Consider the following 25,837-nt stretch of genomic DNA (forward strand, 5'->3'; position numbering starts at 1 on the left):
AATCACATACCTTGGTCATTCCCTTGTGACTCAGACACATTGACTGCTAGTTGACTGCTGAAGGAGTTGACTCCCATCATGCCGTGGGAGGCTGTGTTAGCGAGAGAGGGGATCTGGTTGTGGTTGCGGGGAACGCTGTACAGGGCCTCGGCAATGTCAGCTGCCCTCTTCAGAATGATCTCCTGAGAAGCGCAGAGAAGGCAGAGGTTTTTGTTATTTATGGTTGTTTTATAGCTGTGTATATATTCTCTTTGAAGCCTGGTTTGTGGCTGTATGGTTAACTCTGAATGCATTTAAGCCTACATTGTTCTAGATACAGTGGTGAAAATAGCCTTTGGTCATGCTATCAGTAAAATTTCAGCTGTTTAGCAGAGGTGTAAGCAGCCGTGTGCACACAGACCTGATTGTTGTGGGGCATTCCATACAGAGCTTCAACAAGATCGGCCGCCCTCTTCAGTAACACCTCCTGATGAGGAAAACAGGCAGAGCAAAAGTTAAGACCCAAACAGATTATGTGGGAGAATCCCGGCGCTTCATACAGTAACAAACAAAATCCAAACACAGCAGGGTCATGGGGAGCTTTAGAAGTGTTTACATATTCGACCTCCTAAATAAACGCCACCTTGATTTAAGAGGCACCAGTGCTGCATTTATACAGCGCTACAATTTTGCTCCTTCCAACCATGCGGAGCAGTGAATAATGTTCCCTATCTTAATTAAACTGGCATAGTCCTTTAAAAACAACACCTCACCCCTGATTCTGGGCTTCACGTTTGCACCGGAGTTCAGCGCCGAGTCCCCTCTCTTCAGAACAATAAAGTGAATTAGCTCTGGGTTAATCTAGTTCTGTTGTAATGACATTAAGGAATTTTTCAATTAACCTCTTTGACTGGCTGTTGCAAAGGACTTCACAAATGACTTCCCATCCAGCAAGAGCTGGGTGCTTGTGCCTTGGGGACACGGATGCTCAGGATGTGGTCTTATCCATGTCTGCATGCTTGCCCCCGCTTGACAATGCGGATTAGCTGTGTTGCTTTGGCTCTTAACACTGAAAATGAGTTGGCCCCGGATCCCGTTTCCCCCCACTCTGTTTCGGGCTTTCAGCTAGGTGGGGTTTGGCCCGTTGGTGTGTATTTATCTGCTCTTTGAATTCAGCACTTACAATTAAATCCCTCTCAAGCAACCAGACTGCTCTCTTTGTTTTCTATAATACAGAAGGCAATATGCTGTATGAAAACCCTTCTCCTCCTTTTAGAGTGCATTTAATCTGACAAAAGCGAGTTGCAGACATGGCTGTTGCGTGTGTTTTTAAAATGCTCGCTTGTTGTCACCTGCTGTAGAGCAGAGATTTGTCGACTGTGCTGTTAGAACTCTGGTTAAAAGCAATGCAAATCTGTCACCAGAAACATCTCAGATGGTGCTTGTTTTCTTCCCACATTCGCTGTGTTTTCTTTTGCGGGCCTCGGTAATTTGTCTGAAGTGTTCCATCACTTGGCAATAGCAGTGTGGGATTAAGACGGCAGCTGCCGTAAATGAATGTAAACACAGCCTTCGCGCCTTCAAACAGCGGCCTCCAAGACTTGGCCTGCATTTCCAAGGCACAGTGTATGTAGTGTGTACGGAGTGTGTGTATGGGCCCTTTCATCCTGAGGAGCATATCTACCACAGTCCTTGATTTATCAAGATGAATCACTGTAGAAGCCACTTCCAGCGTATGCCATGCTCTCTTATAGAAACATATCGCTTAATCCACCCCAAGTTACCGGATGGGTGGCTCTTAGAATGGGCATTTACCTCTGAAATTGGTGTGTATGCTCAACGTTGCATGCATCTAGTTTGCATACAAATAAAGAATTATGGTTGTCGTGAGGCAGGTAGACTAAATGAGAGGACCAGCTGTCTTGATGTGTTCTCATCAGGCAGAACAGATTTCTCTCTCTCTTGCTGAGTGAGATAAAGTGGTTTTCTTTCTTTTTGTCTGCAGTTAATAATTACCAATAATCTATTCTATCATATTTCAAGATCTCCTACATGGCTCTCAATTTTAAACAACAATTAAAGCAATTAAGACTGTCGCGTTCGCAAGCCATGTTTCATTCTCTGTAAAACGTCCTCTCCCTCCTTGTCCATATGGTACTTTGCAGCAGTGACATAAGGACAGCTTGGAAAAAAAGGAGGAGAGAAAACGATATTGCCTCTCATCCTTAATCTGTCGTTTACCGCGTGGTGTCTTAACTAACCAAGCTGACTCGCAGGGCTATGCTTAAGTGGCAACCTAGTCATATCCGCGGATGATGAGAAGTGCTGCACCCAATCAAGGGAGAAGTTTGTTTTCTTCTGACGAGACGCTTTCATGCGTATCAGCTCACGCTGTGAATACGATTAACACGGAATAGTGTTCTGAGGGCATTTCCATGTAAATCTCAATACTGCTCCGGCATAAGTGTAATTGGCTTTCTTGTCATGGAGACATATCAGAACACACCATGTTAAATTGAAACAATTAAAGGCTTCAAATGATTTCTGTTGTTCTGTGACAAATGTGTGACAGATTTCTTCTATTGTTTGCCGTGCTTTGCATAAAGGTCTCGTGTTCCACCGCTGCTCAGATGACAGATCACCGCAGATTTAGACGCCAGTTTGCGTTATTGCTGCTGAGGATAAGAAATATCTAACAATAAGGAGATGGTGGTCTAAAACAGCCCCAATGTGATTCTTCAAGCACTAGATTAGCATGGATGTTGTATTTATATTATCACAGTTAATAAAAGAGGGCCTAGGTTATGTAGCTTGGAGTGCTAATGCCATTATAAAACTGTAAGGCAATTACTCTGTTAGCTCTAGCCTGAGGTAATGAATGCATTTAGAAGCATAGGGCCATTAGATGAAGGTACTTCAAAGAGCACAGGAAGAGAGATTCATTTAAATACATGGGTAATTGCTTGACATGAACACATTTGTAATATTTTCTCCTTGTGGATTACACAAAGAATTGGAAAGGAATGGGCTTATGCTCATTTTGGGAGGAAAGAAAAGAATCCAAAGCAATCAGCTTAATAATAAAACAATATTGAGTTTCCACTTTTAATTTCATAATGAATCTAATTTGTTACAGAAGAGAGAAATTGAGTGTGATATAATGCGATATCCAGTCTATTTGTCCATTACTGCCAGAGGGCACAAAATGGTATTATAAATTGTCTTTTTTATATTATGAATAGAAAATTGTTTTATAACAAGATCTTAAAAAGGAGGGTGAATTCCAAAGTCTCTCTTCACTTAACGCGATGCCCGCAAACCAATCTCCTTTCTCATCACTTGACTGCTCACACTTATTACTTTCATATTCACCCTGGACTTTGCATTGAATTTTTATATCTCCACTCCTCCCACAGGGTCAGACTGTCATCTACGATGTTGTCTTAGAATTACGAGGTAAACTTCAATCAGCGGCAGCTTCCCCCCTTTTTTCTCTGTGTAGCAACAATATTAGCGTGCATCCCTTGCTATCCATGAGCACTCCCATATTGGCTTTCTGTCTCCTTACAATTACCACGTGTCTTACTGGTCCCAGGGAGAAGGCTGGTGGAAATCAATAGCGCAGTAATATTATCAACTGGAGGGTGAAGTCATGGGAGGGGTGGGGTGTGGGAAGGGGTGGGGGGGGTAGAGGCGGTGAGTGGGCTTGGTGTCGATTTGCCTTTCTGCTAATGCACACCGCACGTCCTCCAGCTTTATCTTCTTTTTATAGAGTCTCCCTACCTCACCTGCAGCCTGTAATGGCTGTTCTCTATATGCCGCTTCTGTTCTCATTCCAAATGTACATGCCAGGCTCAGCCGCTGCCGCCGCAGGCTGTTTTATTGGGAATGTGCTTTTGACCCCGAGAGCTGACCCTCAGATGGCAAGCTTAACAATGACGAATCACTCGGTGGGATCATTTACATGCCCCCTGAACCCCATATTTGGGTCCATTAGAGAGCAAATCAAATATTTATGTTGTTTATTGGAAGTGCAGGGTTTCATCTCACTCTGTGATTGTTTCATGCAAAGGCTGGGAGACCGTGCTATATTAAGTATACGCACAACCCAGGAAACTAATCTCGGGTTCGGTGTCAAAATCTGTCTTGCAGCCAACGACATTTTGTATTCAAGGAAAGAAGTAAGGTTCCTGTGTAATGTAGCTGTGTTAAACATCTCTTTTGTTGGAAAGATGTGGATTTTTTGTAAAGAAAGAGTAGAGATTCACAAGTGATGCCTGTGGAGATGGATCAAGCCATGTGGATATTAAAGGTAAGTGTACCTTTTGGTCTACGTTTATAGTTGAAATTAGAGTAACATTTCATGTCTAGGTGTTGTTTCCTGCCTCCACAGGGACCAGGTCTAATTGAAACACTTCATATACTGAAGCAGGGACTGGCTGTGATGTTCCATTCCTCCACATTGCCTTGGTCAAACATCTATAGCTACCACACAGCCTGCTCTTTATTAAATTGTCCGTTGGACAGTAATGATATTGCTGTGTTGCATGCTGGGATTTAATAGATAAGGTCTTTAAAGGTTTTACAGTATTATTAAAACTCTGAGGTGGCCTCCACTTTACTACATGCCGAGAGGGTTCTGAATGTACTAATCAGTCATATTATTACACATGACACATCTGGAACGTCAGTCATCAAAATGGTTACTGGCAGGGGTGGCAATTAGTGAAAACACACAGATAGATTTTATCAATAGAAAATGGAAAGAGTACAAAAATCAAAGGAGTGAAAGAATAAAAGAATCAAAGAGTTTCTGCGCCTCAGTTTTCACGCTCGGGTCTTTCAATATGGCAGCCTGTTTATGAGCCACACCAGTGTGTCTAAAACTGATGTGGCTTTCAACTCCTTCACCCAGGTTCAAAAGAAAACAATAAGAAAGCCAAAGCATAATAACATGCAGTCTTTGTCTATTAGCTGCAGTAAGACTAGGGGGTTTACGGCACAGGGTTCTGTAAACAAAAGATTAAACCAAATCGAGCTGCAGAAAATGAAAGGAAAACATGAGTGGGGTAATGAGGGCGCAGACGTCGTTTCTGACCAGATTACCATCTCCACAGACTACTGGAGAGGAAAACGCCTGATTGAGCTATTTTACCACACAGAGAGTTTACGCCTCTCTCCACACACAAAACCAATACCATTACCACACTGGTTAGTGGGTAAGCTGCATATGTGGAGCAAAGCTGTCGAGGGTCACAGCGCTCTGTGCTGGTGGTAATGTTGTTTTGTTTATCCGTCAGAGTATTGAGACATTATGATCCAGATTGCTTATTATTATTTTTTTCTTCCCCCCATCCACCAGAGGCACTGCACTGACCTTTGGTAACCTCTCAGGATCTCCGGGGTGTCTGGGGATGACCTTCTGCAGCCTCTGGAAACCGTAGTCGATGGTTGGCTCATTCAGGGCTGAAAGAGAGAAAGGAGGAGATGAAAATTAGTTTCGGAGCTAATTTTGAGACAGGAAGAGGCTAATTGAGAAATCTGTTGAGTTTACGGTACAAAAGTCATTTCAGAATGCCTAATTTTGTCGAAACCTCAGGGGTGAGATGATGTTTTATGAAACATCAGCACTGATGGAAAATGACACAGGTTCCTCTGACACTTGTGTCACCAAGTGCTATTCCATTAACAGCCATGATGACCTACATCAGTCTGAGGAGCCTTCAGAGGGACCCCTCCCCCCCCCTTTTTATATCTGCTTGAGAATATTGACTACAGCAAACTACATAGCGGGGTTCTTTTAATCTAACAGAGTTTTAATAATCTGTGAAAGGCTGTCCACACATTGATCTAGTGTAAGTTGCTGTCATTTCACCCTTCTGCACCAACTGTACTGCAACACTGGGCCTGTGAAATACGGCAGCAGATCCCACAAAGCCATTAATCTCTCCCACCCCTCAAATAGTAATCTGGGGCATGAGGCATATTGGGCGATGAATCAGTGGCACAAAGTAAATGAATCATAACCCAGACTTTGGTGAGAGCAGGGCGTTTTATGTCTGACAGTCCTAATGGGTAATTGAAGGCTTCCTTACAGCTCCGCCTGATTCTAAACAATCATGTGTACACTCGTAGGCAGGACAAGGCGAGGGAGGGAAGGAGGGAGAGGGGGTGGGGGGTGGGGGGTGGGGGGTGGGTGGGTGGAGGAGAGCAGTGTAAAGGGGGAAGGAACGACTTAATAGAGAACATCACTTCTCAATGTAGATATCATTTTCAGGAGAGTAACTCCGCCGAGCAAGGCGCTTCATAAATCAATGGCTTTCTATGGAGACTAATAAGAGCTGCCTGCCTCTATTCATTGTTCAGCCTGTAATTTGGCCCATCACTCATTACTCAGCATGTAATTTCAGCATTAACACCGCACAGCTCGCTGAACCTGCTGAACACCAGAGAATGTGAAAGCAAGCAAGCGCCACCCCCCCGACACATACACCCCCACCAATACACACACACACACAGGCAAGCAGGCAGGGCCACTGAAGCACAAGCCAGGGAGTCACGGCAGGAAAGCGAACATTTATGTTTCTCATACTTTCTTTTGTTCCCTCCCATCTAAACACAAGCTTCCACAATGTACGCACACACGCGTACAATCGAACACATGCACCGCTTGTGCCAAAACCTGAATACAGTAATTGCCAGCTCGACCGTGATCAAATGGAGCAATTATGTGTTCAAGCATGGACAATGCAGGGTGCTAATCGATAGCAAGGATCTAGCTTACAAATACAGTGGTATTCGACCCTATAGGCCAGACACACCTGAATAAACCCAACGCCACTACAACATACACTGCTGGAAATCTGATTTGACATGTCATCATGTGTCCCGAAACGACAAAGGTCTGCTTCGGAATGTGAGGGAAAGCCATCTTCTCCTTAATAAAGGATTGATCTGCCATATTGATCGTACATGACAAGGCTGTAGGAAGGAATTTGCCCCCTTTCTTTTGTTATTTCCAACCCTCCTGCCTTTTTATCTATGCACTCTTGGCAGTCCCATACACGTGTGGATATATGCATGTGTGTGTGTGAGTGCCCGGTTGAGAGAGTGTATGTGCACGGCAGCCCTGCCAGACCCCGCTGCTCAGTGTGATGTAAATTGTGTATGTGTAAAAAGCACTCCATAATCAGGCCATCCATCATCAGAGGCTGTCAGTGGGCTCTCTCAGGGTGATACATCACGCTCTCCTGTCCTCTGCCTCAGCTGGGGCCTACACAACCCGCCAGGCATGCTGGGAACACAGCCGGAGAGACGTACAGTACAGGACGAGACCTAGGTTGGGAGAGGTGTTCTGTTTGATGTGCCTTTGCAATGATAATGATGCCCTACTGTACATGCAGACCTTAGGTATTGTGACGATTTGGAGGTGAAGTTATACTGAATCAATTATCAAAACCCTCCCTAAAAAAAAAAATCACATTTAAACTTGTCTAAGTTTTAAACCCACTGTTCAGCAGTTGCAGCTCAGGCATCAGGCGTGATCTCCACATGTCGACATGTCGCCATCTCATCTATCATGGAGATGATCTTTGTAACAACCCCGGCGTAATGAAATTGGTGGCACAGACCGCCATCTGCTATTGATTTCATGCAAATGCTTTTGACAGCTGATGGAGACTTGCATTAGCACTAAACGGTGCTGTCAGTTGATGAGTTGACAGTTTTGTAGTCATAGCATGTACATTGGTGCAGACAGACACAGACAATGTCAATAATCCTGTAAGAGCCGCTGATGATATATACTGAGCACTTATATTCAATCTAGACAATAAATGTGTGTAGCCGTTGCATTGCTGTGCACATTTTTCCTCCCGAGCAAAGATTTTCTTTCATCTGTGAGAGCTTTTACAAGAATCATTGGTGCTGCTCATCTTACTTTTTCTTACACCACACACATTGACAGCAGCCTTTCCCCTCTTTTTTTACCCCCCACCTCTCACCCCTTCCATGACTTTTTTTTTTTTTTTTAATCCTTGACACGCCGTTATGTTCCAAACTTCACACTCTGTCATAAACTTTACTCTCCTTTAAAGAGCAAATCCGGCTCTGCGATGCCCTTGCATGACTCCATGCATGCCAAAATTTGTTTTGGTCCTCCCTGTCCTTCCAACACAATATGGTGAAAGAAGGAGGGGTGAGGTGGGGTTGGGGGGGGTTCTCAATTGCTGCAAGGAAACATGAAACCCTCCACACACATCCCATAAATTCTGCACTGGGTGGGGAGTCTAGCCGAGGGGAGGAGGGACCAAGAACGGAGGGAGGTATGATAGGGGTGTGTGTATGTGTGTCTGTGTATGTGTGTGCAGAGGGGGTTGTATGTGTGTGTGTGGTGGGGAGTCGCTGGCACGTTCCAGTCACGCCCGCTTCCCGGCCCGCGGCCAATCAATACCACTTTCCTGTTTTAGAGGCGGGTAATTATGAGGTGGAGAGATTGTGTGACCTCTCACCCCTGCTGCATTACTCGCCTGATATTAAGATAAATTGCCTGATTTTGGGTAAACATATGCTGCAATTCAAACTGTCAGCACTGGTTTGCTCAGGGATAATTTGTATTGATCTCCTGGCTTCTTCCCCATTTTGCTTACTGACCTCATGGATAATTAGAGAAAAAGAGACACAGGGAGGTAAGGCAGGGCTTGAATTTGAATACTTTGCAGGAGAGATGAAGAGCACATGGAGAGGGGAGGGGAGAGGGAGCATTAAGGGACTAATAGAATTTTCATTTTCTGCTCAAATTTAGACAGGTTCCATGTTTTGTTCAATTATATCGCTTATGTCTTTTTTCCCCCCCTGCTTGTGATAATTCAAATTTTACAAATGTAATAAGACAAATAAGTGACAGCAAATATGTTCTGAATTAAACAGCTGATAAGCGGAAGAATTACTGCCACATGTGAGTAAAATCAGCTAGATGAGTGACAAAGGAGAGGCAGCTTCTCCTGCATGAAGGTTCGGAAGAACATTTTTTATGAATATTTTAGTAATTTTCCTCCCTCTCTCTGGAGAGTGAATGATCATGTTTCAGAATATGAAGAAATGGAATGCATGACTCGGTGCACAGCTGTGACCATATCCAATTTTGAATACTACACATGCGCAGAGGTGTCCGTGGCAGGCCTTCAGTGGAATTCCTCTGCCTGGAATGTGCACTTCCCAATCTTATTTTGATCTGACGCCTTAATCTGCTGGTCCTTTTCAAGCCACTAGCGCATTTTCTCTAAGAGCTCCTCTCGCTGCCTCGGACTCGTCACTTTACTTAAAATGTAGAGTGGATGGTGTGTGTACATGGCATCTGAGTGTGGTCTGCTGCTCCTTCTCCATGTTCTCTGGAAATAGGACATGAGTAACTGCTCTACAGGAACAGTGTAACATGGCTGACGCTGGCAGGCAGAAGTGCTTACATGGCAATACACCTCTGTGTGCCCTCGGTCTATATAAAAGTGGATTGAACACATGTATTGACTTACAGTATCGGGGTATAAACATAGGGAAATGTTTGAGCAAAGCAGTAAATTTAAGGGAAATTGTTCCTTGTTAAGTCTATGAGGCTGAATGGAAGCTTGCACAGAGTACTAGCATTCCTGCCAGCCATTACAGCTTATTACGATAACTCTATCTTTCCAGGAGATAAAAACCTAGCCTTGTTGCCATTTGCCAGCTATTACTTTCGCTAATTATACTTAACTGCTTCGAGCTTATCTCCACTCCTCCTACACCATTGAGCAGTTATTTTTTTCTTTCCCCTTAACACAAATTAGAGGTGGAGTGGGAGTTGGAAAGGGGGAGACAGATAAACAGCACAGGCAGAAGTTCATTCAAGTGTTATTGCATTTGCGACTTGTCAAACAGTCTAACTGAAGCCTTCTAGGCACCTGCAGTCTGTTAGATGAATGCAGTTCAGAACAGCATCAACACACACTTAATGACCTTCACTCGCCGATATTCAGCTACTGGAGACGCGGAAAGAGTGAATATCCTCTCAGTGTTACTGTAAGGAGTTAAAAACTGAAAACTGTGCATACAAGGAAGGCGTTCATAAGTCATGCTGCTGCTCCACAGTATAGTACATGTTGAGAGAACAGAGAACACGCATGCAGATGTAGAGACCATCTTGAAAACAAGCCAAGCCAAATTGTATTTTTCACAGCAAACCCACGCAAAGCAAACCTCATCTGTTTCAACACTGACCATATCATCTCCATCCACTGCAGCCAGTTATCACTCAGTGATTCCATCTCCAGCAGTCTCAAGATGAACAGGAAATTAAAATTTCAAAGATCTGCAGTTAAGATAAATCAATGGAGACAGATCAATGTTCATTGAAATTTCATGAACTTTGCGCCAATACAGATGGAAAAAAAAACCTAGACAGTTACAGTCTCCAGCAGATATTGCTCCTGCAACAGATAAAATGTAATTAACACGGTTAAAAGGGAGCAATGTTACAGATTGCACATCCATAATTTCTGACTCCCCTTCATATCGGCTGTATTATTAGAAAAGGGCCGAAGACACCTGTTCAATCCTCTTAGATGACATCTAAAGTATGTGTGCCACTTCTCTAAGGACGTCAGTGGACTTTCACACATTACCGGCCAACAGAAATCAAATGGGTTCACTTCACAGCTGATTGCAAGTGCAAATTAATATTGTAAAATGAAGATCAATACATGGACGGGGCACAGATCGATGACGGCTAAATTACGGCCGCATTTTCCCCCTCATTCAAGATGAGTTGTGTTTTCCTCTCAAAGTCAATACCTCGCTGCCTCCCTCATTCATTTCTCAATAAACTTGCCGATGAATTTCAATCAAAATGCGGCAGCGGAGGGGGTGGGCGGCGGGGGCTGGAGTTCTTTTAAAGCCCGTTGGGTGTGGATCATACTGAAAGTGGGGCAAGAAGAGGAGGTAGAGAAAGAAGGAGGAGGAGGAGGAGGAAAAAAGATTCTCGTCTGTCAAGAGCCCCCCCACCACCCCACCTCCTCTGTCTATCTTTCCTGTGGTAGAGGACTGATGCTGTGACTTAGTGAGGACAATCCATTTTGTGAACCATTACAAAACAGACCTCTAACAATACTGTGGGACAAAAAGTGGGTCCAATTAAAATTAAATCAATGAATACCATCCTTACTGGGAGAAAGAGAGAGTGAGAAAAAAACACACACACACACACATACTGCCATACTTTCATTTTTCTCTTGAAAGATAACCACAATACATTTCACAGAGAGATGTAATGGGGGAAAAATACATGCTCAACTGCAAGTACTTATTTCAATCAATTTCCTGGAGCTGGATTTCACAGGTCACTTGCTGATAACACGCTGTGGAATAATGCCACAGTGTGCTTCTCAAAGCCTACCTGACAAGCTGCCTGACAGTGGGGGAGTGCGAGCACGTGTCACGTCAGCTCTCTAATTGGACACAAGGACCTTCCTCCGTGGAACCTTGTCGCGCTCCACACAAGCTCACAAGGCCTTCAAACCAGGCCCATCTAACTTGGCAACGAGCGTCTGCCTCACTCCTGTGGAGCTAGTGCTAAATACCAGCGTTGTAATGAGACAGGCAGGTATGGGGATATGGCTAGTGGATAACATGGTTTGACACATGCTAAAACTGTTGTGCCAACTGGTTACAACCCACTTGACTGTGGCGATGACATTTATAAATGCCTATGTCATCCTTTTCTCATTGCAGCACCTCATACTTCATACTGGAAGGGGAATTTTTTGCTGCTGTGTGGAGTTAAATATACAACAAAGTACTTTGGTGTGTGTTTGTAAATCCGCCTCAGAAGCTGATCTGTTTACATACCGCTCTGAATGCCTCTGATTACAGCATATCTTTACTGTTGGCCACACCCCGTTACTGACCAGCAATGGAGCACCAAACCCAACCCTGCAGGACAGGAAATGAAAAGGAAGCTCTCCATCTGATCTGCTTGTAAGTCTGGGACTTCAAAGCCACGGCAGGGTGGAGAGGAGACGTAAGGATAGGCCCGAGTCGCAGACTGGACAGCACAGGGCCTCGATCTGATGTGCTCTGATAAAGATGTCTGTGTTTGTTTGTTTATTTATTATTTTTTTTTAGGGAGAGGAGGCTCAAAACATTTTGTTCCTCTTTCCAAGAGTGTAACAAGACGTGAGTTTAATTTTGGATGTTGATATCACTATTTATACCTCTGCTTTGCTTCAGATTTCCACATGAAGCGTATCTAGGAGGAGACCTTACTTCCTCACTATCAACACATCCTTTTCAGTCCCTTACAGGGTTGACATTTCTTGATCTCCACCAGTATTGAGTGAAGCACACATGACCCCTTTGTCCTTATGTTGATGAATGACTGCCTCATACCCATTTTGTCAGATTTTGGTGCAGTGGAGTCGATAGCGTCACCTTGACAAGGAAAGTTTGTGATCCATCAGCCCTCAAGGCTGTCTGGCCACAACTAAGGCCTGGCAACAACAGCTCGCTGTATGGGGGCATCTGTTCAATCCAAAAATCCTTCACCCAGTGTGCCGCAGTCTTGTGAGGTCGAACGAATGGCTCTTATTACTGCCGCTTTACAGTGAAGGAACAAAAAAAAAAAAAAAAAAAAAAAAAAAAAACACTTGACTTGTACTAATAGCTGAGAAGCCATGCTGGTCACCAAAGGTCTGAAGACGAAGCACCCTGTCAGTGCCCAGCTTGGGAAATTAGCAAATAATGTTCCCTTCCCCCTGACAAATGTGTGACAGCTCGCCTTCGCCAATCATTCTCTCCTAACGTTATGATGCATGTCCTGGATCCCCACTGGAGGATACAGGCGAAGTTTACTGACCCTCAATTTACCCATGACAAATGGGGTCCCGGTAAATGTGCGTTTTCTGGGGCGCGGAAGGGGTTCATTTTAAGCAATCCTGGTTATGTGGATGTCACTGATTAGGATAAATAGTGGCTGAGTGTGTTAGGACTGCTTGCAGAACCATATAACCAAGGGCCTGCATCGTTGCCCCTGGAGGGGAGCTCTCGTGGAAACTTGGCCAAGATAGAAAACCAAAAGCTCTGATGCAATTAGGAGCTTAAATTGGATAAATTGTGCGGTCAAGTTTTTATTTATGATTTACTCTTTCATACACTTCTGTAAGTATGCAGTAAAAAGGTTATGGGGCTGCAAATGAGGCTGAAAATTGGTTCTTTTTGTTTATAAAAATAATATGTAATCAAACCAGTGTGTGCTGTTTTCAGGGCTTAATAAAGTGTAGAGTATAATAAAGTATTGACTCAGGTACAGCCAGGACTTTCTCCTTTTGATTTTCTACAACCTTGCTGACAGTTGGTTCTACCAGTCCTGTCCTGACCAATGGATAACCAATACATGGATTAGACAGAGGACAAGCTAGCAAGCTCCAAGGGACAACACTGTGTTGGAAGGTAAAAGGTATGGACTGTAAAATAACAAAAAATAGGCCATATGTCATTGCTTTAAAAAAAAACTGCCAATTACAGGCCAGAAACATAAGCTCCTGGAAGCAGTCAGTAAACTACAGCCTACTAAAGTTTTATATAGTCTGTCTGTTTGTCTCATTAGTGTTTTAAACATTCAATAGTCAATGCCAACAGGATTATTTGACATACACTACAGGGTGCTCTCTTTCTGAGAATGGATTGTGAGTTTTGGAGCCGTTCCAGGGTGCTAACCCGAGTGAGGACGTGTCCCTCTGCTGTTCGAATCGACTGCAGTCTCCTCTGTGTTGACTCTTGGTAATTTGTGATAATTTCTTAAATTGAGCGAGTTAAATCTCCACAATTAGGGTGGTGGTGCAAGAAGAGTCAACATGGAAAAAAAAAAAGAAAAAAGTCTAAAAAGGCACTCCTCTCAAGCCATCCTCTCAAGTCACGCTTGAAGCCATATGCTTTGATAACCAGACCTTTGATATGCACATGGTGCTCTCCAATATGACACCGGAACATTCTCTGCCTTTTAAGACAGCACTCTTTCACTACATGCCATTTTTTTAACCCATGTAGTGCATGATTGTAACTCTGGGTCATTTTAAGTCTATTTGCTACGTTACAGTAACACAGAGGTGGTTTCATTCTTAAGAACTTCTCCTGCTTTCATTCACATTTTACTGCCTGACAGAGGCAGCTAACATGCTTTTCACCCAGCAATCACTGTACATACTAAATCAGTGATACCTAATTTCTGCTCTCTTCAATGGTTCCATTCTCTGAAGCGTCAACCTCCCATACAATCAGGGTGAGCCACACAGGGAATAGCAGAGCAGAGGAGTCGGACCTGTCTATTGGTGACTCTCTCTTTTAATTCACCGCACTAATCAATTGTACCACCGTTGCCTCCAGGGGTAATTGTATCTTTATACTAACTGGAAGTGAGTAGGAACCCAGGGAAGACAGAGAGGAAGAATGGGGGGGAAAAATCAACACAGATAGAGAGAAGGGGACACATTTCCCCAGTAAAACCTGATGGTAATCATCCCAATCCGCTTAGCCTCTGTGACTAATGGGGTCTGTTCTTAAGGGACCTGGCACTTTCACTAGGGTGCTATAGAAGCCATTAATGTCTTAACTTATACACCTTCTCAGGGCTGTGCAGTAACACATGTACACACACGCACAAACACACACTTCCTTGCCCTCGCTCACTTCTCTCACACATACACACTACACTCCTGTTTCATTATCCCAGTGCCTTGTTGGCCTCTGCTCCACTCCTGCTAGGGAGGTTAAATGCAGGAGAGCTGGGCCAGACTGCACGGTTGGAGGAGAAGGGGACGGATGGCTGGGGGTGGTAGTGTGGAGGTTTGGGGAGTGAGAGAGAGAGAGAGAAAGAGGGGGGGGGACTTGATGAGAAACAGCTGCCCCAGGATGGAGGGGTCTGGACGTGGATTTCAGGGGTGGGATGGTGGAGAGCGGGGGGGCTCCATGGCCTTGCAGTGCTCAAGGCCAGGTCTGTGCTGCTGCTGCAGGCCTGGGAGTGCTGGCTGACTGGGGGGAAGTGAAAGTGCTTTGACTCACCCCCCTGTTTCATTCTGCCCATCAAAGTTGGAACAGACAGAGGCTTCCAGGTCAGACAGGCTCTGACCTCCGCAACCTCTGTCTCCTCACCAATGATGACAGATAAGACCACCACTTCCTTCTGTTAGCCAAGATAATCAGATCCTTTACTTAGAGTGTGACACACACACATTCTCTCTCACATACACGTCTCTCAACTCCCTGCACACCTTCCCTCATGTCAAACAACTTTGGACATGCATTTAGCTAAGACGTTGCTTTTCTAATCTGATTCACAAAAAAATGAAACCACATTTTGGCTTACAAAATCCGCAGAATTAGCAGAACGCATTATCTGTCACACTAAAGGACAGATAAAGAGGATTGGCAGAAGGAGTTAGCCTGACAGCTTGAGTTTAACAGAGCTTGGCAACGCCCTTGTATGATGGCAGGTCAGAGGGGGGATTGAGTTGCACTTGTAGGAGCCCCCTCCGCGAAACAGCTTTTTCCTAGCAGTGCAAATCTCACACATTTAACATTCAGCAAGCAGTGCACTGGTTAGTTCATTATTAGTGGCTGGACTTGGTGCTGAGGGCTCCATCCAGAGACAGGGAGAGAGAGAGAGATGGAGGAGGTAGGGGGGTAGAGCAGAAGCCTGTAGAAAAGAGGAAGAAAGAAAGAGGAAGAGGAGGTTTTGACTCACCAGTATAGACAAATCTCCCAGGGGCACCTTTGCAGAACTGCTTGGACTTGTAGGACAGTGTGACTTCCACCACGCCAGGGATGTGCCGAGGTGGAGTCTGGACGCGGATGGCGTGTGGAGTTATCAGCTGGATCGCAGAGGAAAAGGAAAGGAAAGGAAATAATGAGCCCCCCCTGCAATAACAGAACACTTGCCTTTTAAAATACTTCATATCTACATCATACCTCGCTCCATACAAGCATGGTGCCAAACACAACTTGTAGGCCATCAAAGAAGTTGTCCCCTATGAGGATGACAGTGGCTCCTCCAGTGGTCCATCCCTCGCTGGGGCTGATAGCCTTGATGCATGGGGTGGCTGCTTATCCAAGACAAAGAGAAGAGCAAATTCAGCACCTAGGCTCAAACACTCGGGAGCATGTCTCCTTCCACTCCGACACATTACTGCATCACCTCTACGATCAGCCCTACATGTCTTTCTTTCACAAAGACATATCATGGAAATTGCCCCTGGAAAAAAAATGATGGATTTGTCCTTTAAGGCACGAGAATCAAAATCATTTATCAGCGCGCTGGAGTGGTGTAGTTAAGCAGACCCTTCAAATGGTCCACTTCACAAAGGCTAAACGCCAGGCTCACCAGGAAAATGATTTGATGGAGCAAATTATGTGTCAGGGCACATGCAGCTATCAGAATTGATTAAGCATGCACCCGCATGTACAGTAAAAATTTCAAAGTTGAACACATCTTAAATGAGTCAAGGATACAGGCTGTTAAAGTGGAAATGACAAGCTAAAGCTTTGCTGGTTCATGTTATTTCATTACCTTTGTTCTGCATGTGCAGCACAGTGCAGGCTCACTCAGTGTAGTTTCAGGTTTCATAACGTGAAATGCACTCATGAATTATTCAGATTGAGTTTTCTTTCTTTTTGTGATCGATTCAATCCATTTCATATTGTTTATTACAATGCTTTTCATCTGGCATGACTTCTGCTACGTAGCTCTGTCATTCATCAACAGTCTGGGTTGTTATTATAATCTAATTTGAGTGATCTGGTGCCTCACATTCACTGTCATTTGATGCATTACCTTAATATGGTGTTCAGCACAACACCGTGTTTACAACAGAAATAGCATGACAGCTAGCCATAAAACAGCAATATCAAATTTAATCTATTTCCATCAATATCTTTTAATACATTGCGAATTGTGCATGTTTTTTTCCCCCTGAACCTCAAAATGTGAACAACTATTTCAGCAAGTCCCCTTTTTTTCTCTTTACAAGCTCACTTCTAAACCTCTATTATCCTTTCCATCCAGTAAGTAAATCACAGTCAGCCATTGTTGTATGGATCACCTCAGACAAGACATCTCCCTTTGTTTGCCTTGCTGTTGGGTCTGTTCAGGTCATGTTTGCTCTCTCTCCCTGCCCATAAAGTGCACACACACACATTGGTACTACAGGGAATCTGACTTTAACAGGCGCTGTTGACTTCATGCTAATCACCTCGTACAGATTTTCATTTGTGAGGCCTGGAGGAGTGACATTTGCTTTCCTTAATTGCGAAGCAGAGCGTCTGAAAGAGGACCAACCCTCTATGGGCATGCTGGGCCCCCTCTAAGGGCCTGACCTTCATCAGTGCGGACGATTACAGCAAATAATTCACCCTTCAAAATTACTGTAAACAAATTGACTTTGGGGATGAGAGAGAGGAGGGGGGCAGGAAGAAGGAGGAGGAGGCAAGAAGAGGGCCTGATGGTGACGGGGACTGTTGGGGGGCAGCTGCAGCCTGAAACCTATGACAGGCATACACAATCACACGCACACACACAGACGCACCACCACGGAAATCCCAGTGCCCCCTCCCACACACAGAAGGACCCATGGAGAGGCAGCGACTGAGGCCCTAAGCCGTCCACCCTTCTGCCTAAAAAATTTGCATATGTCTCAATGCACAGACAGAGAGGGGAGCATGTGCTGAATGGGGACCGTGGCGAAGTGGATTACACAGTCAGCACAGGCGATCTGATGACAGACACGCACAATGCCCCCCTCAGCAGATGATAGGCATCATGAGGAGTGGACGGATGAGGATGCAAAGAGCCAGTCTGAGTGTTGCATCACTAAGTCTTTGCAAACTTTGGGCTACAGTGGAGGAAATTAACTCGATTCGAATTCATGTGTCACAGCTTGTATTGTTTTGTTTGTGTGGTCGAATTCATTTTGAGATGCTGTGAATTGACCGCGGGGGCAGCCCATGCGTGATCTGTTCTAATCTTTCTCTTCTCTGCTTAGGGTTCGCCGTGGAGGACGTCAAAACTGATCCGAGATCTGAGCAGAGGAGGTCCTAGCTCTAGTATTGTGACACTCAAACAGGTCTGATGTGGCCCCGTGAAGCCGTCCTTTGTTCTGCCTGCTGAAATGTGTTGTAATTGTGCTGTGGGATGTCCAGATGGTCGGTTGATAGTGCAGCTGATGGGATTATACCTTTTACCTCTCCCTGGGCCATCTGTTCCCTTTGACTCTCTCTCTCTTTCTCTCTCACTCTCTCTCTGCCTCTCTCTCTTGTACTCTCCCCTTTTCTCTCTCCTTTCCTCCTATCCTTTTTCCCCCCTTCTTTTCTCCTTCTCTTTCTTCCTCTTAGGCCCAGCAGTCTGGATTCACTTGTCTTTATTGCATAAACCCTAACAGCATTACAGCCACTTGGCATGCAAATGAGGCAGGCGCTGCAGGCTCTATGCTGAGTCTCCTATATTGTCTGGGGCTCTATAATGGTGGAACTGAGCTAAGGAACGTGTGTCTATGAGTGTGTGTCGGTGCTGATGCTGTTCATGCGTGTGTGTGTGCTTGAGGGGGGTGATGCTGTGTGTGAAAGACTCAGCTATTTGTGAGCATGTTTATGCACCTTTGAGCCTGAATCTATACATGTTTGAGTGACAGGCAGCCACAAAGCATGTTCGTGTCTGAATGCATAATATGCTTGTTGTGTGACAGTACACACAAGTGAACAAAAATGTCACATGGTGAGAATCAGCCTGTCATCCACGCTGGCTATGCCCTCTCTGCGCCAACAGGGGGCAGCACTTATTGATCAATGTGAGGTACAAGTGCAGAGAGAGCTGAGGAGAGGATGCCTCTGTGTGTTTCACTCGGTCACATATCTGAGGCTTCTCGCCCAGTGAAGAATGTGTTGCTAATTTAAAGCACGCTGTCTGTCTGCCTGCTAGTTGTCAAAGCACAGTGGAGGACATGGCTGGAATTACATTTTATGACCAGGTCTCCCTTTTTCTCATGTGTCACATCTCTGTTTGTTAAAGGTTGACTCAAACAAAGTGAGTGATCGCTGGCTGTTGATGCATGTTAAATTAGTTTGTTATGGAGCTGAGCCTGAGAGGGAGAGAGAGAAAAAAAACTTGAAGAGCACACGCAGTTAAGCAGAGGGAAGGTGTATTAAAGTTATTAGACAAAGACATGTTCAACTGGGCGGTTGACAATAGCGTCTTTTCTTGCTTTACGGGGCGTCACTCTGCTGCTTTGAAGAGTGTGGTGAAGAGAGGAATAAAAGGATGGGTTGGGGTAACCTGTAAAGAACACATGTGTGCACACACACACACACACACACACATACACAGAAAACACAGGAGTCTCATGGGAGTGGGGGAACATGGAGGCGAGGGCTCAACCTCTTTAATTGCTCTCCTCATTAAGAAACTGGTTGCTAGGCGATCCACACCTATCGTGTCATAAACGTGAAACACACAAACAGAACGTCAGCGAACATAATGACTTTGGTGCTCCGGGCAGGACTTTAATTATTTGATTTTGTTCTCCAGTAGAGGAGTCATTAATAAAGACAAAAACAAATAGATTAGCTTTTTCCCCCACTAGGACTGGAGAGCACTGAGATATATTAATTGTCTAGTCTTTTTTTTTTTTTGTATTAGTCGTTGTTGTATTAAACATTACATTTGCTTTTGGTGATAGAACCATTAATGCCCATTAATGTGTAGAGAAGCTTGTTTTAGTCAGTGGTGTATATAAACTGTTTGCCCAGCCATAATTGGCCCTTGAAATCTGAAGATAAGCAATTTGCACAATTGGCCTAAGTCAGTTTACATCTCTTTTTTTCTTTCTTTCTTTCTTACAATCTTTCAGCCGTGTGTGCTCCCATCTGCATGTGGAGGCCACGGGGGTCAAAAGGTTACGTTTAGTGCATTTTACTTTTTAGATTTCCCATGGTTTGGTGGTCCTCCTTTTCTCTCTTTTGGCTGAGAAGGCAATCAGTCTATCATATGGAATCAGTTGGAAGAAAAACAGTAAGTTCTGTTTTTCTCATAGGCCACCCCCCCCTTCCCCTCCACACACACACACACACCATCAACCCACCCCTCCTTTCTGTCTTTCTCCTTCCTCTCCCTGTTTCAGCTCTCTCACAGCTAAATCTGCAGAACCCAATGGCAGGAAATTGACCTCACAGCCAAATTCTTCAGCAATTTGATCATGTTTCACATAAGCTTTTAGGACAAATGTAGGTGCATTAGGAGACTGGAAGTAGTATAACATTTTTAAGTTAGCCTGAGTATTATCATCGTCATTAGTGAAATGATAAACACACTGAGTAATGCATACTATTTCCAGTCGAGAAAAAAAGACGTATGGTATGAGGGAGGCAAAAAAAAAAGCAACTTAAAAAGTATAAATTCAAGTGATGTATGAACAAAAAGGAACTAGAAGGAACTAGGAATGTGATCTGGAAAAAAATGGGAAAAATGTCTAAAAGGAACTAAGAGGAAAAAAATGAAAAAGAGCGTAGCAAATTATAAGATGTAAAAATGTGCCTACCATTCTCCAGATAAGGAGGCGTACCTTCTGAAGGGTCGAGTCTGCGAGCCCTTCGCCCATGCTTGGAATTGTTGTGTACGAACATGTTGTCAGAGACAGCCAAGACATGGCCGTCCACATTGACGGTCGTCGATACGACAACCTGAAAGAAGAGTCAGAGTAAAGCAAGCTGTGAGACAAAAAAAAATGCATACAGGTCTGTGCATCTATTGATTACTATTGTCAAACCTCTATGGACATATCACATTACAGTTACCTCGCTTCTCTGCCATTTTGTTTTTGCTTTTCACTCTCTTGCATTTGTGTACAGCTAATTGACTTTTCGATCACTAAAATACCATTTACCCACTCCACCAACTGTCATCATAGCTGAAGCTCAGGAATATTGATCAGCCTGTCCATCTATTTGAGGAAGGCCTCCCTTTTAAAATATTACTGGAGTCATTAGCAACTGAACCGTACTCCATCCCATCACTCAACAAACATTTTACTAGGATCAAATTCCAAGCCACACTCCATATTTCATAATGCTTATTTTTGTTGTTGTTTTTTGGCCACCACATTCCAAACAGTGAGCCCGCATGTGAATGGCCAAAGTGTTTCTGAGCCGGAAACAGAGAGCCCCTCTCAGGTTTGCTTCGCCGGTAAGTGACCTCGGTGTAGCAGTGGAATTTAGGGGGGTGATTTTTTTTTGGGTTGGTTTGGGAAGGGTGGGGGTATAGAGAGAGGAGGAGGAGGAGGAGGAGGAGGAAGACGGGGGGAGAGAGAAGGGGAAGTGAAAGAGCTCCATTCTTGTGTGCAGGTTCAGAGCTGGGCCAAGCTGAGGATGATGGATTGGGCCCTTTCTGGCCTCCAGCTGGTTTTGGGGGGTAATAAGTAGAGTGGAAGGCATGCAGAATACACAACTTTGGCCAGAGAAACACCTATGCTGGAGCATCTGTTAAATCTATTTAGGGGCATACTAACTGTTGGACTGGAAGATAAGGGATGATCATCAGCAACAATTTAAAAAAACACAAATCTTGTTTAAGGCACTATATATATACAGTAGTATCATGAAGTGAATGATGCTAAAAAACTTGCATCTCTTTTGACACAGAGAAGTGAGAGGTGAAAGCCCTTGGTGGCTGTCATGCATCAGTCCACATTCACCCTGAGGGAAGATTTGAGGAGGCAGGGGAGGTCTGATGGTGGTGACATCAGGAGGGGACACCCTGTCTTGTCTGTTTCATGTCTGGGCTTCCTCCTGGAGGATGCTGGCTTATGTGTCTATCACAGAACAGTGCTGTCAGTGACGAACGCCCCTCCTGCAGTTTGTCGTTGCCCTGATAGGACAAATCACACTAAACTCTCGCTGTCTCACCTTGACCTAGCGGGCTGCTATGTGGTGAACATGTCTGGGTAGTCTGGATGGATGGTTGGTTAAATAGATAAGCAGGAGGCGGGGGTGTGGGGTGTGGGGGGTGGGGTGGTCGATAATTTCAAGGCTCAACTGCTTGACACATTAGATACGAGAGGGTTAAAGAAACAAGAAAAGTGCTCAGTGGATGTGTCCTTTTAGTGTAAATGGCTGCATTTTGTCAGTCCTCTGTAATGATGAGTTTCAGATGGCTTAAGAGAATTGCATATGTGTGATATTAAGTGTGTGCATATGTGGGTGAGTATGAGAGAGATACAAAGCAAACATATGCTCCTGTGTGTGCGCAAGAAGGTATGCGTTTCCGCTGCCAGACAGATCCTGAGTTAACACTGTTGTTACATGTGGTTGGATCGTCCTCCCCTCTGCGCTGAGGCTCAGAAAGCTGTCAGGAATACAATTGATGGTGCTCTTAAATCCTATATCCTTATTTGTGTCAGATGGTATTCCCTAATAAATATTCTGTCCAGAGTGCACAGGACACAAAATCCCTCACTCTCTCTTTTTCTGTGCCTCTTTCAGTGCCAATAATAAAAAAAATATATATGTATTCATATGTGACTCTGTGTCATTGTGACTTAGTATAGTGTAGCAGCTGTGTGTTTGTACACCTGTGTGTATAAAAGAGAGACACGATATGTGTGAAATAGATTTCAGTCACCTGGAATCTGCGCATGTCTCGTGGATTCCCTGCATTCTTCAGACAGTTCTGATTGCACTTGAGAAAGAACTTTAGGAAGAATCTGAAAAAGATCACAGAAGAAAAACAAAAAATAAACTTTAAAGCTCAACAGTTCATACATTCATGATGGCAGTCAGAAATGTGACGTAAATGATATGTCTGTTTGGGACGTGAAACTCCTTATTATCGTTTTCAAATCTGGCTCATCAGTCCCTTTGTGATCTCATCCTCTCACCTGAGTTCACGGGTCTTTCCTAACACCCATCTGCCACTAACATACAGGAAGTCACTTGATATTCCAACCACCTCTTTAATCCCAGGACACCCCCTGTGCAATTAAAGTTCTCCTGTTCAATAGGGAAGCAAATGAGGCCCACCTGTGACCAGGTCTTGTTTGAAGAGCATCAGGGATAAAGGACCTAACAAGGTGAGAGCGCGCCACAAAACTTATAGTCCTGTCAGGCAATTAGGCGGACACTCCTGGGACCACCGTATGCCACACACACACACACATACATATACACACACCCAGACACACATACGCACACACCCCTGTACTTGTGGGTGGGTGAGGCAATTATGCCACAAATTACAACCTGGCTAATCGTCTCTGAACAAATGTCACGTCTGAGTGAGATCTGGGCTTGGTTAGTTTGTAAGCTGCCTCCCCCTGCTTTCTCTCGGGTCTTGCTGAATTTATTGATAAGGCATCTTGTTGAGTGTATCAGATGTGGCCTTACAGGCATTAAATAGTTAAAAAAGAAAGAGTGAGAAATTAACAAGACCAATAGAAGAAAATTATCTCAGATTTAGCCCGGTGTGTAAAATCTGACATGGCTGGACAGAATAAACAATGAAATCGACTTGTTTTTGCAAACTCTCCCCACAGAATCGTGACAGATCGCCCCTCTGCTTTCTCTCGATTCATTATAAATACAGTGCTGTGATATTTATTTTTCATCACGCTGCACTGGCATTACTATATGCAATACTGTGGTTTCCATTGTAATACTAACTTGGCTCGCAGAATCACAGGCGGCTCATTGGATTACCATAGATTGCACCATAGATTGCATGGCCATTTCATTCAGCTAAATACAGTGGCTTGTGTGGCCGTGCGAGGACGCTTTCACAACGCTTAAGACTTCTCGTTCGCCCAGTGGGATCCTAGCCAGGCCATAAATCAGAGTCTGAAATGACCCTTCTAACCCTGGCCACATTAACACATGCACTGGTCATTTAGAAGCGTTCTTCGATAGACTCCTATACCTTGTGCTTCTCAGAGGACCCAAGAGGGAGAGGAGAGGTGAGAAAATATTTTCACTCCACATCCAAGGAGCTTTGGCTCGGACATCAATAAAAGACGTTTTAACCCATGCCAGAATGCTGATTGCCTGTCGGTGTGTGGTGAAGCCATAAAAAACCTGACTTGTCATTAGTGCATTTCGCTTGATTGTGTTCACTGTGTTTTCGGGTTGCATCTGTTGGCTGATCATCAAAATGACCATTATGTACTCTAATTCCCTGACCCTGTTTTTATTTCCCCAAAGAGTCATAATGTAGAGCAGCAGACATCTGCGGAAAGCAGACCTGAAATACGACTTTTATTTGTCTGTCGCCTCTCATACAGATTGGGTAAGACCAGTGGCGTGTGTTTGTGCGTGCACGTCTACCTTTGCACATATGTGCTATGTGTATGTGTGTGTGTTTGTGCATGCATCGCCCGTTGGTAGACAATTTATGTCAGAGCGGTACAATATATTTCCCAGGCAATGCGTTGACTTCATAAAAGAAACACATTACTTTCAGAGTTAGTCTTGTGTCTTCTCCTGGATACTTGAACGCTTTTACATACTGTTTCTGCAAAAGTTAAGAAACAATAAACACAAGAAGCCAAGTGCCCACGCTATCATAAAGTACCTCCTTTATGTTTACTGTTATGAAGGCAATTAAGCACAATTTCTCTCCTAAAAAGATAAGCTTAATTTTCATAGTCCACAACAGTGGCAGTGCTATAGCATCCATTACATTTGAGTTGGTTAAGATTCTCCATGAGCACAGTGCAAATTGGTCCTTGGTGAAAAGGGGAGCAATTAAGACAAGGCCCCTCTCTCTCTCTTTTACTTCTTAAATATCTACAGAAGTTTGTGCTGGTGTTTTGGCACGCACAGAGACAAAAGGAGGTTGTTTAATTGTTTTTTAATGGGATATCAAGTCGTCGCTGCCATTAGATGTTGGCAATGGAGGGCAAAGGGGGATAGAGAGAAAGAATGAACTGCAATTAGGTTTGATTAAAGCTATCCTTCTCAATAATCAGCTGTTCTGACAGGACAGGGGGACCCTGGTGGCCGCTGAGATGGAGGAAGGTGTTGAGTGATATTAAGGCCAATGAAGGGGATATTAACATGGCTAATTAAAGCTCTTCCAAAGCCGGGAGAGGAGGCTCTCAGTGGACCGCACTGGATGAAATAATCGGCCAAGGCAGCTATCAGTTGGAGGAGAGAGAGGGAGAGAGAAAGGGAGTGCGGGAAGGGGTGGGGTGTAGTCTATCTGAGGGAAGGAGGAGAGCTGGGGGGGGAGAGAGTATAGGGAGGGATAGTGGGAGGCGTAAAGGAAAACTATAAAGTGTGAAGAAAGACAAAGAGGAAGACATCGACAGGCTCATAGAGAAAGACTTCCAGAGCAGCCACGGAAGCTCATTTTGACATCAACCCTCTCTGTCTGTATGCCCGAAGTCTGCCAGTATAACTAAGACCTGACATCAGCTTTTATCTCCGACAGCTAGTCATACAGGTCCACAAATCAACGTTAAAACAATCTGCCTCATGCCTTGGTCTAAGGCAATTAATACGATTCTCCTGTAGTACCTCCATGCTCGCCCACTGCCGAAGCTACTAATCATGCCATAATGATTTCTCTCCCTCTGGTCAAAGGGGAAATAGATTGTCTCTTTAGTAATGCAGCAGGCTCTGCGCCTTCCACTCCCTGGCTTCACAGACCCGGTAATTGAGGAGAAAAAGGCCGACTTTGGCACTTTGACTGATTTGAGGGCTGCTAGACCCTCTTATCTTTACTCTGATCATTTTAGGCTGACACTCAAAGGAAGACCCATCGCCCTAATTCTAGCTCACCCTCTCCCATCATCAAACAGAG

The 25,837-nt window shown here is 44.4% G+C and overlaps 2 protein-coding genes across 9 annotated transcripts in view; one reads left to right on the forward strand and one right to left on the reverse strand.

Moving 5' to 3' along the window:
- LOC114446976 (methylated-DNA--protein-cysteine methyltransferase) overlaps window positions 1–6,499 on the forward strand; it is a 37,266-nt gene extending 30,767 nt beyond the window's left edge. The window contains exon 6 of the transcript XR_003671807.1: window positions 6,483–6,499. The gene's annotated coding sequence lies outside the window, so the exon portion shown is untranslated. The remainder of the gene's footprint in view (window positions 1–6,482) is intronic.
- LOC114446975 (transcription factor COE3) overlaps window positions 1–25,837 on the reverse strand; it is a 65,051-nt gene that overhangs the window by 3,521 nt on the left and 35,693 nt on the right. For 2 of the 8 annotated variants that reach the window (XM_028422910.1, XM_028422903.1), the window contains exons 7-13: window positions 22,664–22,745; window positions 20,586–20,727; window positions 15,970–16,100; window positions 15,746–15,872; window positions 5,357–5,445; window positions 401–466; window positions 11–182 (exon numbers count right to left, since the gene is read on the reverse strand). In XM_028422910.1, the coding sequence (XP_028278711.1) occupies window positions 11–182; window positions 401–466; window positions 5,357–5,445; window positions 15,746–15,872; window positions 15,970–16,100; window positions 20,586–20,727; window positions 22,664–22,745 (809 nt within the window). Of the gene's footprint in view, window positions 1–10; window positions 183–400; window positions 467–5,356; window positions 5,446–15,745; window positions 15,873–15,969; window positions 16,104–20,585; window positions 20,728–22,663; window positions 22,746–25,837 lie in introns of all 8 variants that reach the window. The other 6 variants (XM_028422902.1, XM_028422907.1, XM_028422909.1 and 3 more) reach the window with 3 other exon arrangements.

This window comes from Parambassis ranga, chromosome 15, assembly GCF_900634625.1.
Source record: "Parambassis ranga chromosome 15, fParRan2.1, whole genome shotgun sequence".
Taxonomy (NCBI): domain Eukaryota; kingdom Metazoa; phylum Chordata; class Actinopteri; family Ambassidae; genus Parambassis; species Parambassis ranga.